This window comes from Sebastes fasciatus, chromosome 4 (genome assembly GCF_043250625.1).
Source record: "Sebastes fasciatus isolate fSebFas1 chromosome 4, fSebFas1.pri, whole genome shotgun sequence".
Lineage (NCBI taxonomy): Eukaryota > Metazoa > Chordata > Actinopteri > Perciformes > Sebastidae > Sebastes > Sebastes fasciatus.
The window spans coordinates 33817941-33832455 of NC_133798.1; the positions used below are offsets into that span (position 1 = coordinate 33817941).

The 14515-nt window shown below is 43.1% G+C and overlaps 1 protein-coding gene across 4 annotated transcripts in view; it reads right to left on the minus strand.

Annotated features, from left to right (window-relative positions):
* The window catches only part of LOC141766709 (transcription factor SOX-6-like), a 129652-nt gene that overhangs the window by 17057 nt on the left and 98080 nt on the right, over positions 1 to 14515 (minus strand). For all 4 annotated transcript variants that reach the window (XM_074633779.1, XM_074633780.1, XM_074633782.1 and 1 more), the window contains 3 exons: positions 5985 to 6134; positions 3479 to 3656; positions 482 to 702 (listed from right to left, as the gene is read on the minus strand). In XM_074633779.1, coding sequence (XP_074489880.1) covers positions 482 to 702; positions 3479 to 3656; positions 5985 to 6134 — 549 coding nt within the window. The remainder of the gene's footprint in view (positions 1 to 481; positions 703 to 3478; positions 3657 to 5984; positions 6135 to 14515) is intronic.

Below are 14515 nucleotides of genomic sequence, written 5' to 3' on the forward strand. Positions count from 1 at the left end.
TTGACAGCCCTAGTACTTTACTTATATTTTTTTTATGTTGGAGGTACAGCTTCCTTTAAAGGCTGGTAAATAAAAACTCTAAATATGTTGGTTAAATAAAGTGCAGACAAATATTGTTGCTGAGTTTTTCCTCCACAGTTAAGCAAAAAGACAAAGAAACAAAGTTGCTTAAGATAGAAAAAGAAAACTCTTGAAATTGTACCTCAACAAAGTACAGTGCTTGTGTAAATGTCACTTTCCCCCACTGCCTGCTGGTGTGTGTCACATGAACCGTAACGTTACAGTACATGTGTCTTTGCATTTGTGTAGTGTACTGTATGTTCGTGTCTGCATGTTTGAACCCGAATTCTTTCTTCACATGAAAGAAAATGCCTTTGAAAACCGCATTTACACCATGTGATTCTTATAGACCTTATCAGTGAAGTGTGTCTGTGTGTCTGAGAACCTTTTTTTCTGTAGCCACATGTGATTCCTCTCTAACCTTGTTGCCGTTGTTGAGGGTCATGCCGCTGAGGGCCGACAGTTTGGCCTCCAGACTGTGGTGTCCCGGCTGCTGCTGCTGCTGCTGCTGCTGCTGCTGCTGCTGGTGGTGGAGCTGCTCCCTCTGGATCTGCTCCCTCATGCTCCGGGCCTCCTGGATGGCCTTCATCACCGCGTCCTGGTCCCCAAACAGCGCCGTGGAGTTGAGGCTGGACAGGATGTCTGGGGGAGGGGAGGGGAGGACGGAATAGGAGAGGGGGGACAACTGTCTGTCACTTTGACTGGCAGGAAAGCAAAGAGGCTTCAATACGAGAGGTCAGGGTTAATTTCTGTCTTCCTTTAATGATGCCTTTTTCATCAACATCAAATATGAACGACTAAAGAGTGAATAATTAAAGTTTAAGAAAAAAAAAAACAATCTCAGCTATATTTACTGACTCAAAAAGCAGTTTTTGACCTTCTCTATTAAAAGGGATATTTTTGAAGTTTGGTTGTATGAGGTACTTATCCATAGTCTGTGTATTATCTACAGTAGAAGGCTGTTGGCTCGCCCCCATTTTAGAGAAACAAACAGGAGTACCGACACCGGAGCAAAGCAATGTACTGCTGTGGACGGGGACGAGCAAAACGTATTTTAGCCTCCTTTAAACGCCCACCTAAAAAAATCAATATCAGTTTAAGTGTACGCTATATTTAGAATATTTTCACAGCTTTATCTTGCCATCAGACAGCCCTTCCTTCTCCTTTCCAACGGTGAACTGAACTGAAAGTGAAACTTATCTACACTTATCTCTCTCCAAAGCCAGCGGGCTTAAATGGCAAAAACAGTATAAATACGTTTCACTTTCAGTTCAGTTCGTCGTCAGAAAATATTCTAAATCTAGCATACACTTGAACCGATATAGATTTTTTCTAGGTGAGCCTTTCTTTTAGGTGGCTAAAAAACATTTTTCTACCGCCCCCGTCCACAGCACTGTATTGCTTTGCTCCTGTGCCGGTACTCCTGTCTGTTTCCCCATACTAGGGGGCGTGCCAACTGTCATCTACTGTATGTAATACACTGACTATGCATAAATACCTCACACAGCCCCACTATAATAAGTTGTTTGATCAGATTTGATTGAAAATAGCAAGGCAACATGAGCAAACAACCCCGACTGTCATCAGATTCCGATTCAAAAGCTCTGATTGGCGTTCGTGTATGTGACATCACTTTTTCCCCCAACAAAGCCACTTCAAACTAGTGAGAAGAGAACAGAGAAACCCACAAATAAAGAAACCTCATGTGAAATGACAAAAATCATTCCAACTTTGGCAGTAAAAATTATATGTAAATGTAGAACCCTATCTCTCATACTAAAGCTGAGAATATTTAGGCATCTAACAAATCAGTTCAGGTACCAGGACTTACTGAAATTAAAAAAGTTATGTTATGTTATGAATCCCATTGTAGTCTTTACAAAACAAGTACCAGTTCTTCTAATGGTTCTTGAGACGTCAGAAAAGTGCTATATGGCACCATTGTAAATAAGTTTAATATTTGAACAATGCTTTTATGCTCCAAGTCTGCAGTTCATCTGTATAGCAAAACTCGCTTTTCCAGTGCTTGTGCACATGCATTTGGGTATCTGGAGCGTTTACAGTACCAACCCACAAACTGTGAAATAAGACAACCCAGTCAGTTTTTTGTGGGTTGTCTAGATCAGAAAACATGTGATTCAACAAACCATTCAGACATTCAGACAGAGAGTGAATACAGGTATATTCAGACAGACTTTAGGAGAAAAATAATTTGAACATTAAAGCTAGTATGTTCTAGTAGAAACCTAAAATACAAGTATGAACCTGAAAATGAGCATAACATGTCGTCTTTAAAAAAAAAGAGGGTTTTGATTCGCATGCTGTTGAACCACAACTCTAACCCAGTTTGGTGCACGTGTGTGGTTAAATGCTACTTCATGTGCTGAGAACCAAAAAATTTCAGAATGGCTGCATACAAATTCCTATGAAATAATATTTAAACATCTGTATAAAAAATGGGATATTTTTCCAAACTCTTATTGGGTCCAAATGTTGCTATAAAGTTGTTTTCCGGTCCACTTGTGTCTAAACACGACAGAACCTCCTCCCCCTTGTTTATGTGCCGCGCTTCACACTTTTTGAAACCGATGCACACTTGAAGAATGAGAGAAAAAAATAAATAAATAAAAGGGATGCAAAGTTTCCGTCGCCCTCCTCGTTTAATTAGCAGACAAGTAGGAAGCACTGTATGCTTGGGTGGCCGTTAAAATGGGCAAAAAATAACTTTGCAGGGAACACGAGCGTCGCGTCCTCAAAGCCACTCCAGAGGAGCTGGCGAAATTGTTTTCTGGGGGGATATAATGAGAGGGTTTAGATTGGCCTTAATAACAGATAGCAGAGGTAGGGGCATAAAAGGTCTAGCGCGGGCAGACAATGATGTGAGGAAGCTCTTAAAAACCAAATAACGTGTGCTGGGTTTCACTGCTTCCGCTGCTGGGGTTTTCATTGGGGCTAAATACAGGGCTTTGGACTCCTGTAAAACACAAACACACACACACACACAAACACACACACACACACAGGTCTCCTCGTGGGGTTGAGGTGTCTGCAGTCTATCAGACTCATGCGACGCTGCCTGGTTTGTCTGTGTGTGGCGGGGAGGAGGGAGGTGTTTGGGTGGGTGATGTTTTTGTTTTTCCGGTTGAGGGGAAGACACAGTTTAACGCTGGAGCGAGGACATGTTTGCTCTGGATGGATGTACAGTACAGATGTGAACAATACGCTGGTGTCTTGAGTGTTTGTTTGTGTGCGGGACGGCATGTATATGTAGTCACTGTTTCCCCTCAGATTAGTTTTCTTGGCATGGCGAAGCAGCTTTTAGACCATGTGATTCTTATTGAACATGTCAGTAAAGTCAATTCTAATGTATTTATTCTAGGCAAGGAAACGCTGGTGTAAAAGTGTGTTTGTTACCTACCCAGAGAGGTGTTCCTGCCCATGCTGCTGAGGGGGCTTGGGATGCGGCCCTTGCCCATGCCTGAAGGGCTGGTCTTGTTTCCGGAGTACAGACTGTGCGTCGGGGACGTCGGGGAGCGAAGAGGCTCGGCTGTCTTGGGTCTGGCTGAGAGGTTCAATGGCTGTGTGGATCCTTCCTCCTGTTAGTAAAAAAGGACGCAACAGAGTTTAATATATCAGGATCTGTATCAGAACTGTGGCACAATATCAGATTTTCACACATGATTATTGTGGCCAAAAGAATTAACGATAACAATTAAAAAAAATGAATCTTTAACTTTGATTATTTTGTGTTTTGTCTCTTTTTTAGCAAATAATTTACACTCAAAATACTAGTGTAGGGAAGTGGAGAGTGAGTCTGAAACCATAACTATAAAATGATTTAAGAGGCTCTGCATTATTTACATATTATATGTGTATTATTAACATGATATCAATTTTTCATCTCAAAATAAAATTGATTTAATTTCATTCTTAAAAATGCTGTCAATATCTGTACATTGCAACACCCCTAATCAGAATGTAACTTAAAGAATCCATATCAACAAGCAATGGGTCACAATTTTTTTTATTTTTTTTTGTGAGTGTTTTTGTGCGTGTGTGTGTGTGTGTCATTAGTATGTGGTCCTGCTTATAATTCAGTGTCACTAAGACTTGTTTATACCCTGTGGAGTCTTTGACCACTAGTAGCGCAGTGAGGCAATGTTTTGAAGAGTGTTGTCGGTATGTCGCACATGCATGCAGGTTCGCGATACGCAGGCCTGCCTATGGTTTCCGCTCTATTCCATTGATCAACATCTAGTCACTAATTCACCAAGAAACGTGGTAAGGTCAGACACAGTGGGTTTAAGCACTTTTTGTTTGGGTTGCACACAGTTCATGTTTTGTATCAAAGGTGCCGTTAGCACTCACTTGGTGGTTGCCTAGCAACAATATAAAATAAAAAGATAAAGCAAACTGCAAAAAAAACGCTCTGTGTGATCGGGGGAAAAAAAGGCGCTGCGGTGCGCCGCGAGTTTTGTCCACCTGCAAAACGTGTACTGTGTGATCATCAGGGCCTAATGCAGCAACAAAGGCGAGGAAGACGAAGAAGACTGCTAGCAAACAAACATTCAAATCAAATTCTTCCAAAAATCTACTTTGCAAATGTTTTATGCAGGAAAAAAATGCAGTCAACACATCCATAGGCACGGTAAGCTTTGGGTGGTATATAGTGCAACATTTTGGTAAAACTATATGTTTCTGCTGTGGAAATGGGTCGCCATTGGAAGTGTAATTGATTCAATTTAAAATGACCACAGCCGCTGATTTTCAATTTTGTCCAAAGTATCCCTTGAAGTGCTTAAGTGATGCTCCCACTCACTGATCAGTCATCCCTATCACGTTTTTGCCCTTCAATAAATGAATTCCACTGCTAACCTCTGTGAACCTGACAAGGGGGGAAAAAAACGTTGCCGTGTACCTTCTAATCTAAACAATGGCACCTTTGTGCAATTCCTCTATTCCTAATCAAAGCTTCACGACCACATTGATCCTCACGAGGAATCCCCTGGAAAAGGAAAAAGTGGTGTAACGCACGTCAACGCGGCCTGACTGCGGCTCTGTGTGTTGGCAGCGAACGCTTAATGAACGTGGATCTAATTTGGAGCTGCAGCTTCCGCTGAGGGAAGCGTTGAGAAGGAGAGGAGTTTAGGACGGGCTTGGCTAGGAAGGAGGGAGATGTGGTGGTGGTGGGGGGGTGGGGGATTAGGCTGCGGGTGGCATGCCAAAGTCGGGGGTGGGCTGAGCGTGTGTTCGGGGGTTAGCAGCGGAGGGCGGGGAGCTCGGAGGGGCACGGCACTACTGTTTGAGTGCGGTGAGCTCTGACGCCGGTCTATTGTGACGCCGGTTGCAGCTGTGCCCCACACACACACACATGGCTTCCATTACTGCCTCGTCGTCGAGTAAAGATGAGGCGTACGCTCTCTCCAGTGAAGGGCTCTGGGCTCCTGCCAAACAGCAGCCAGCGCCAGTGTCAGTTTGTGAGTTTGTGTGTGTGTGTGTGTGTGTATTAGTGTGTGACTTTTAAATAAGCTGTTTCTAATTGTCGCTGAAAAGCACGGGGCCACGCGCAGTTTGTTGTTTCAACAACTTCCAAATTTCCAGCCTCTCACTTTTACTTGAACCGATCATTATTATTCTTGTGTGTTTTCCTATCATATATATTCTGGAACTCACTCTTTCCTTTGACTTGTTGTTTGTTACTTTACACCATAGAGACTGCTTTTTCTCCCATGCGTAGCCCTTATACACTCATCTAATTCCCAGCTGCTTGTTTAGTATTATATAGTCAACACGGTGCTGTTGTCTTTGCTGCTTCTTGATCCGTCCTGAATTGCGATCACAAATGCGTCCACCTGGCTCGTGTGAAATCCTGTTGAATCATATAAACAACTTCCACATGAACCATTTTACAACAACGGACTCACCTTGATGTGAGCGACGGGACTGGATGATCGCTTCTCGCTCTTCAGGGCGGAGGGGGAAAGGGGACCGGAGGAGTTGGGAGCCTGCGGGAGGGGAGCCATCTTGGCTCCTGGTGAGATCTGCATGCTTGCCAGCTGGGCGGCATACAGCTGCTGCAAAAAGGGAAGAAACCAGCAAAACCGACAGGCTATTAACATCGCTCGCCAGCAGCTAGTCAGTGGCTTTCCTCTTTTATTCTCTTCTTCTGTGCCCCCCCCCCCAAACCCTTGATCCTGTTGTGTGTTTTTTTCCCGCTGTATCCTCTTGATGGGTGTGTTTTCTGAGCCAAACACACACGAAACTCACACACACCTAGATCTGACAGGAGCGTCCCACACAAATGGAAGATTTGTTTAAGGGGGCGAGTGTTTATCAGGGAGGCAATCCAGTAAAACATTCTTTTTATTTTAAATAAATTAACTACGATCCATCTCTGACACTTATTCTTTGAGCAGATGCCGGGAGCAGCTTGTATATCGATTTGCATCTAGAAATATATCCAGACAATAGCTACAAAAAAACTTTGGAATGCTTCGCTTGAATCCTCCTTAAGTTTAATATTGACTAACTATAAAATTGGATATATATTACTCGGTTCTGCACAAATATGAGCGTGCATGGAAATTAGCTTTTTTAGACAATGCCTGGCTCAGTGCTGCTCACAATTAAAGGCTTTATTTTTCAAAAAACAATGTGAACCACAAATGGAAATCAGCCATGGGGCTGTTTTTGTTATTCTGACTATATAACCTTTTTAGAGTCTTGGCTTTCACAGCAGAGCTGTAATTGTAAATGTTAATAGTCAAATAAAAATAGGATCGCAAACAATACTTTATAAGTCTCAAAAACGCTCAAGACTAATCTTGTCTCATACGGTTAGTCATTGCATTAAGTTTCTTCACTAACATTAATCCAAAAGACAAATAGTGAACAATCATTTTTTAAGTAGGTGTAGTCATACTGCTATTACATCTTGGTCATGAGTCAATTGAAAATAATGTAAAAATAATAGAAAAAAAAAGACTTGGAAAGTATAAGCCATCTGCCTTCGGGGTTGGAGGATAACATTAAATGTTACAAAAAAAAAAACCTGTACTGATTTTCCATCCAACAAAAATCAAAGAGTCAAATGCTCGGCCCGCAGTCCAGGGTCTTCTAAATCAAAGCTAGCTAGCCAGACAAACCGCTGCTTGAAACCACTGTCAACCCCTGTCTAAATGCATTGGAGTGTGAGTGCTGGAGTATCAAAGAGCCTGTCCTCAGGAAAACCACCCAGACGTGGCTGGCCTTCACTTCCCTCCTCTCCGTCTTTCTCTTTCTGCTTTCCTCTCATTTCGTTACTCTCACCTCATCTATACTCTCCCCCCTCGTTTCTGTCTTCCTTTTGTCCTGTCTTTTGATCTCCCGCTGACTCTCTCCCTTTTTTCCTCTGTCTCTCATTTTTGTTCCAAGATGAACTCATATTATCTTCTCCACCATCTCCATCTCCAGCTCCATCTTTCGCTCTCTCTGTTTTTACTCTCTGCCCCCTCAGCCTAAACCGCCCCCAGTGTTGTGAGATCTGATTTCCCTGCAGTCAAAACTGCAAAGCCTCCTGGGACCAGAGATCCAAAAGCAAAGAGTGCTCAATAGAGAAAGAGAGAGAGAGAGAGAGAGAGGGGGATAGAGAGTGTTGCGCTGCAGACACACGAGACCACCGTCGCTTCCCCGCCGAAGCGCCAGGCTCAGCGGTTGGGGCCAGAGAAGAAATTGGCTGGCCCTCTTTCCACTTCTCTCGGAGCGATATTAAACACAAACAGAAGGGGCCTCGCCGTTGAAACAAAGCCCTGATGTCACGCCGCTTATTTTCCTTGGAAGGCACCAGGAGTGCTCGGGCCAACCCTTGGCGATATGAGATCCCCGTAAGAATGTGCCTTGAATGGCTGGTGGTGAGGCCTCTCGCGTCAATCAAGCCGACCGCAGAGTTACTTCTGGTGATGCCTGATATTCTTACAGCTCTGAGGAGAGCAGGGGGCCGGGTGCAGACACACGAGTCTTTGAGGTAAAACACACAGTTAGGATCTCACACTCGTGCCTTCACAAACACACACACACACACACACACTGAGGGTGTTCTGCTGTTAGCAGCGATTCCGTCAGCGATTCCAAATCAGACGAGGGAACTGTTGAACAAACAAAAGACTGAGAATAAGAGCTGGTGCTTTATTTTTTTTCTCTGTTTCTTAAAGACACTCTTGAGATTGATTGGCGACTGGGGAGGCCAATGTGCTGCGTAAACAACCCCAACCAGAGCTCTCGCCGTTCAGTCAACCCTCGAGGGAAGACAATGCCGCAATTTCCTAAATTACAAATTGACAAAGAGGGCCTCGGACCGCGGCGCAGCTGTCCAGACTATCTGACGTTAGTGCTAATTTGACTAAAATCCAAATGATTAGTCTGTCATCTTTGGCCCTCCTGATCATCAGCAGGTTTTTGTTCAATAGCCTGAGCCTACTTTGGCATTAAGAAGAGCAGAGAGAAGGTGATGTTGTTGTGGTCTGGGTGTGGGCAGCACTGTCCAGACTGCTGTATTGTAGCCTGCCAACAGCCTCCTCTATGCTCAGACCGGCCCGTCCCATTAGGACTGAGTGGAGAATCCCTTTCGCTGGCCTCTCTTAGTGTCGAGCTGCTATCGATCCCAGGAGCGCGCAAAACAAATGAGGTTTTGTCTTTTTCAGCAGGTTTGCAGGGGGAGGAGGAGGAGGGTGAAATGGATCGACTGCCACTGAGCTGGACCGCACAGAGGACGGAGACTAAATATTGCACTTGGAGGGTTAGCAGCATCCAAGACAGTGAAAGAGATACACAGCAGAGAGGCCGGCTGCATAAAGACAACCATTATTTCACTTCCAGCTCCCTTTTACGGAGCAGATGCTTCGTTTTTTTTAAGTCGAGACAAACCAAATCTTTCCGATCATTGTCCTCATTTTACGACAAAGAAAGCCATTCTGGCGTAATCAGTGTTTGGGGCGGAAATCATGACTCCGGGGCACAAAAGTTTACTCCAGACACAGAAAACAGAAATAGGCCGACAGACGGCAAGAGATGTCTTATGATTTCAACAAGAATGTCTGCTAAGCAACTGTATTTCACTCGCATTAGCCGCGACAAAGGGGGCCTTTCTTCAGCAGGAATCCACTGTTTGTGAAGGGGTCTACTCTGAGGCTCTGGAAACAATTGGCCCGATCGAGTTCCCACGCCGATAGCACGACACTGTGCTATCAAAACTTGTAGGTCAGGTCATGACGAGTCAAACACAATATGGACAGCTTTGGCCAAATATTTCCTGATTAGTTATCCTGCTTGAGATTTCATAGGTTTCTTCAATTGAAGACAAAAGGAAATGATTATTGCTGTTCTGATTTGGAGATAAACCTCTCGTAGCTTGTGCAGGTTTATTTTCACTCCCTGACATTACCGTATGCTCTTTCTGTATGCCAGTCTATGCCCACTTGACCATCAGTGCCAGCCGGCTGTCTGAAGGCTCGCTACGGGGCACAACATCTGGATGAGTCTGGCTACAACATCTGTCCATCCTGTGCTGAGCACAGATCTGGCATTAAAAGGGTCTGATGCCAGCTGGTGTGTTCTTGACTACAGTATGTAGCAGAGGAGACTGCTAACGTAGAACTAACATGGTGTAAGTGTGTATTTACAATGCCTTTTTTTTGATAGGCTAATGCACAGTTTCACACACTGGCGTTTTGTGAAGTGTAGCGTAACCGAGACTAATAACCAAAAAACACTTAAAAACAGACAAGATCTCAGTGTGTGTCGTGACATCACTGACGCCTTTACAGTAGCGCCTTGTTTAAATCCCAACTGACAGACTCACCAAAAGACGCATTAGTTTGCTGAACAAACAGCGAAGGAAAAAAAAAACGCATTCTATTGATTACAAATGATGATTAATGACCCATTAGTGCATGCAACTACATAAATTGCACCATACCTCACGCTATGATGCGCATTCCATATTGTATCCTGTAAGTGCACGCCTTTTAATGAGTGCAACAGTGCCTCAGTTCACACATCACCGACATGACAAGCTACAAGCAGCACAGAGTCAAAGGGGTCAAGGCTGGAGGCAAAGGCCAGAGACAGTTCTCATGCGTGATTAATACGTTAGCAAGGTTCAGGGTAAAAAAAACATCCACTAACAATAATTTCCGATGCTGTCGTTGTCCCTCAACTCCAGAAAGGCAGAGCCCATAAGGAAAGCAGAGCCAGAGAAAGAGAAAGAGAGAGAAACGCTGTGGCACTATAGCGTAACCACAATGGCGAAATGAAGGCCAAAGTGGCTTATAGTAGTGCGGGATGTTTCTGTTCATATCAGAATCACGTTAATTCAGGGTTTCCTGCAGAATTTTGTAGCAGATGTAGACCACCTAACCTGATATAAAGACCTCCGCTAACATTAGGAGAAAACACAGCAAAGGCCATGTCTGTAATGAGTTAGGAGTTTAGACAACTATACAGTGACCAAATTGAGATGAGATGCATCCATGGAAGCATAAAAGACAACTGGATAAAGTTGGAGGCGTCCATTATGAGAGTTGCTCATTGGCCAATGAAGCCAAAATGGCCCCGACTGCGAGTGATAAAATACTGGGATCATCCGGCGATCTTCCGCCTCCATTGGGCTCATTGAGCAGGCGCAGTAGTGTTTCCTTTAACTCCACCTCCCAGAGGTCCAGCCTCAGTCTGGGGCTCTTTCACATGAACGGAGGAAAGAAAAAAGACTCTGGATTTGGCTATTAGTGCATTTTACAACTTTTAGGACCTAATGATTTAAATAGAGGCTATTCAAGTGTTCGTACTGGGAAATTGATTTACCAAAAAAAAAAATGTGCCGCTGAGTTACAGACGTCTCTTTTCCAATGTAAGTCTATGGGAAAAAGTATTTTTGGGCCCAACGGCATCACGTGACGGACACGGAGGTTGTAATTCCACCATTTGGCCACTATGAAAAGCCTGGGGGCTTGGATGTATCAGGATCAGGGTCATTGATGGATCATCATATGTTCGCTGTATGGTAATTGGCTCAATTACTATAAAAGATTCTGGGGGAAACCCTGTAGTTGTCGTGCTTTCCAACACACAAACACACAGCAAAGACACTCCAAAAAGATGCAACCAATATAATACAATGATACGTCTCCATGCAAGAATACAGGGGTTAATTCAATTCAAGCAGCAGAACCATATCAACTTCACAAAGTAAGCATTCATTGCAAGGTTGTCAGATTGCAAAGCAGCGGTACACTATGCAGGTGTTTTTATTGTATCCATCCAATGTATATTCAAGCGCTACTGTACCCCAGCACAAAGAGCGCTACTGGCACATTTTTGGAGATGAAGATACATAACTAAACAAGCACATCTCATAAATCTCATCGTGATTGCTTTTGGCTTAGGCATTGTTGTCAAAACAATGTCCAAACATGTGCTGGAAGCCAGCGCCTCCGTCTCACAAACATTCCTCAGATAATCACACGTTTTTTTCTCTTCTCTCTATCTCGTGAAACACTTCCCCACGCTCTCTGTCTTCCTCCCTTCTCCCATGTCTCCTACTCGATTTCAGCCAACGCCGCGATGAGAAGCTTCCTCTTTCATTCAGGTTCCTCTCTGCCTCTCATTCTCCACGTCTCAGGCAGTGTTTAAATGTGAATGAGTATGCATCTCCGACACCATTCATCCTCTTACCTCTCACTCGTGCGAGAGGTAAGAGACTCTTTTGATCATTTCAAAGCCAAGAGTGGAGATATGCTTGCGCTGCGCCTCGGCGCCAATCCCCTTGGCGCAGCACGGCGCTTCGCTAAGTCAATAGCGGCTAATGAGGGCCTCGATAAGCGTAAAACCACAATACAGATTGAATAAATTGAGATAAGGATTCTTGTAACATCCAAAAGCCACGCCATGGTAATGACTGACATGATGAAGCAATATTGTTTGCCAGTGAAAAAGCTTTTGAGGGCTTTTGTTCTTTTCACTGATACAGCAGGAGGGGTGACGGGGTCGTGTTGTGAAATTCCAAACCGCCTTTAGGGAATAGCGATTTCATTTTTCCTTTCTTTTTTTTTTGTTTTTGTTTCGCTTTTTTTTTTTTTCTTTGCAAATATGTTCTATGATAACCATTATGGATAAGTGCTATTCTCAAACCACAGGTGTCAAGCAGCAATAAAATATTTGATGAATTGCCTGGGCCAGGTGTTGTGCTGGTGGGGCGGAATTCCTCTGTGATTCATCATAACAGCTTTTGTCTGACACAGCTGACAGGCACCAGATAAGCTGGATAGCATGTTAGCGTCGGCTTATAGAGCTTCATCTTTAAAGCGTCATGTTGTTTTATTGAAAGAAGTTCACTCCATTAAAATTCATTAAGAAATAAGCTTGTGATCTGAGGCGGTTAATGCATGCTGGGCCTCCTCCAGCTTCCATTTCTATTTCACATTGTCATTCTGCTCGTATGGATGTTTTGGGGGGTTATTTATGAACATATACTGCAACATGGAGCAGCTGAGACTATTGGGTAATCGTACAAAGAACCAAAGTCAGGAAATAATAGCAGGCACTTTAGTGGCAATTTTTTTTTCAGCTTTTATTTTGGTGGTTTTATCTTTTCAAAATAAACTTCCGTTTTCACAGGAAACAGGTTGGTTAAGTTTAGGCAAAAAAACTACTTGGTTAGGTTTAGGAAAAGATTGTGGTTTGGGTTAAAATAACTAAGGAAGTGGCGTTACTTAAAGAGGACCTATTATGCTTATTTTGAGGTTCATACTTTTTGTATTTTGGGTTTCTACTAGAACATGTTTACATGCTTTAATGTTCAAATAACGCTTTACTTTTCTCATACTGGCTGTGCTGCAGCATTTCTTTTCACCTTCTGCCTGAAACGCTCTGTCTGAGCCCCCCCATTCCCCTCTTGAAAAGCCCACTCTGCTCTGATTGGTCAGCTGGCTCACTCTGTTGTGATTGGTCAACCGAACCAAACTCTTCGGACTCTGCTCCAGCTCTGCTCAAACTAGCTTTGTTTGAGGGCGTGCCAAACTAGCCGTTATGCAAATGTATTACTTGATGACATCACCACGTTACAGAAGAAAAGGCGGGACTTCAAGCAAGGCGTTTCAGTGTTTCTGTTGGGGAGAATAACTCCCTTTGGCGTGGACTATGGGCTTTATATATGCACAAAAAACTATATAACACTCTAAAGGAAAGGGAAAAAGCACTGTTGCTCGATACGCGGATTGCATACAAATTGATTTTGTGGGATATATACAAATTCTAGTGCATTATAGGTAGGTATAGCTACGAACGGTGTATGAAAACAGCCTGCAGTCACACAGGGTGGCATTACTTCCTTTGATTTTTCTGTTGTTGCAGTCATGACGCTATCATTTCTCATGTAAAATAGCTAGTTCTTCTTCTTTTGTGTTGCCGATGTTTTTCCCCCACGTTAAATCTTCCAGACACTCAGCAGGTCTCATAGAAGCCTTGACCTCCAGAGCTCATATACAAACTATAAAAGGTTTCATGCATCAGGTAAAGATTAAATCACAATTACAGTATGTAGTTGAGTCAGTGGATAATGGAGCATTGAAAAAGTGTTTTTATTTATGAAAGTGTTGCAGGTTTTTGTACACACTTGAACTCGGGGCAAGGTTAGAACATGTAGGAGTTTCATTTAGTTTGCCAATGTTCCTTATCTTTACTGTCTTTTTCTATTTATTTACACACTTATGTACAATTGTCTTGGGTTCTGGTGGGCTGGTTACACCCTCAGGATTAGATACATATACTTTCATAGTCTTTGTTCCTGTTGCTGCTCTGAAACTCTGCTTCTGCTACTGTTGTTTATTTGGTTGTGAAACACTCACTTGAGTTATCATAGATATTGAAGAGGCACTTCTTTAGTTTGCTTTGCTGGCTTTTGCTCAACATGATGTAACTTCTATTTTTTCCCAACACTATGAAAGGATAACAATAAGTTGGACACTTTCTTTAGTCTAGGTTTCAGTAGGTTAAACAGTTTTGTTTAGGTAGTAATAAAGGCAGGTTTTTAGTCATGGCTAAATGTGAAAATATTTTGCGGAAAAAAAAAAAAAGTAATTTTGCTTTTGTTCAAAGATTTTACGAGTTGAGAAGTGAATGCAGGTGACACTGAAGCATATCTCTCACATGAATAGACACACACACACACCCACACCAACCTCCACACCCTTTTTCAACACTTCATTGTCAAACAGTCTGTTCCTACTCTTATCTCCAACGTCTGATCCTTTTGTTGTGTTCATTTTAAAAGGTCGGTTCACACCCAATTACGAAAAAATGCATTTTTTTTACTCCCTTAGTGGTGTTGCAAAACATTCACACTCCCAACTCGTCAATAAACCTCCAATAGTTTTTAGGTTTGACTTATGCAACAAAACTGGGTTTGGCTTAGGAAAAGATCGTG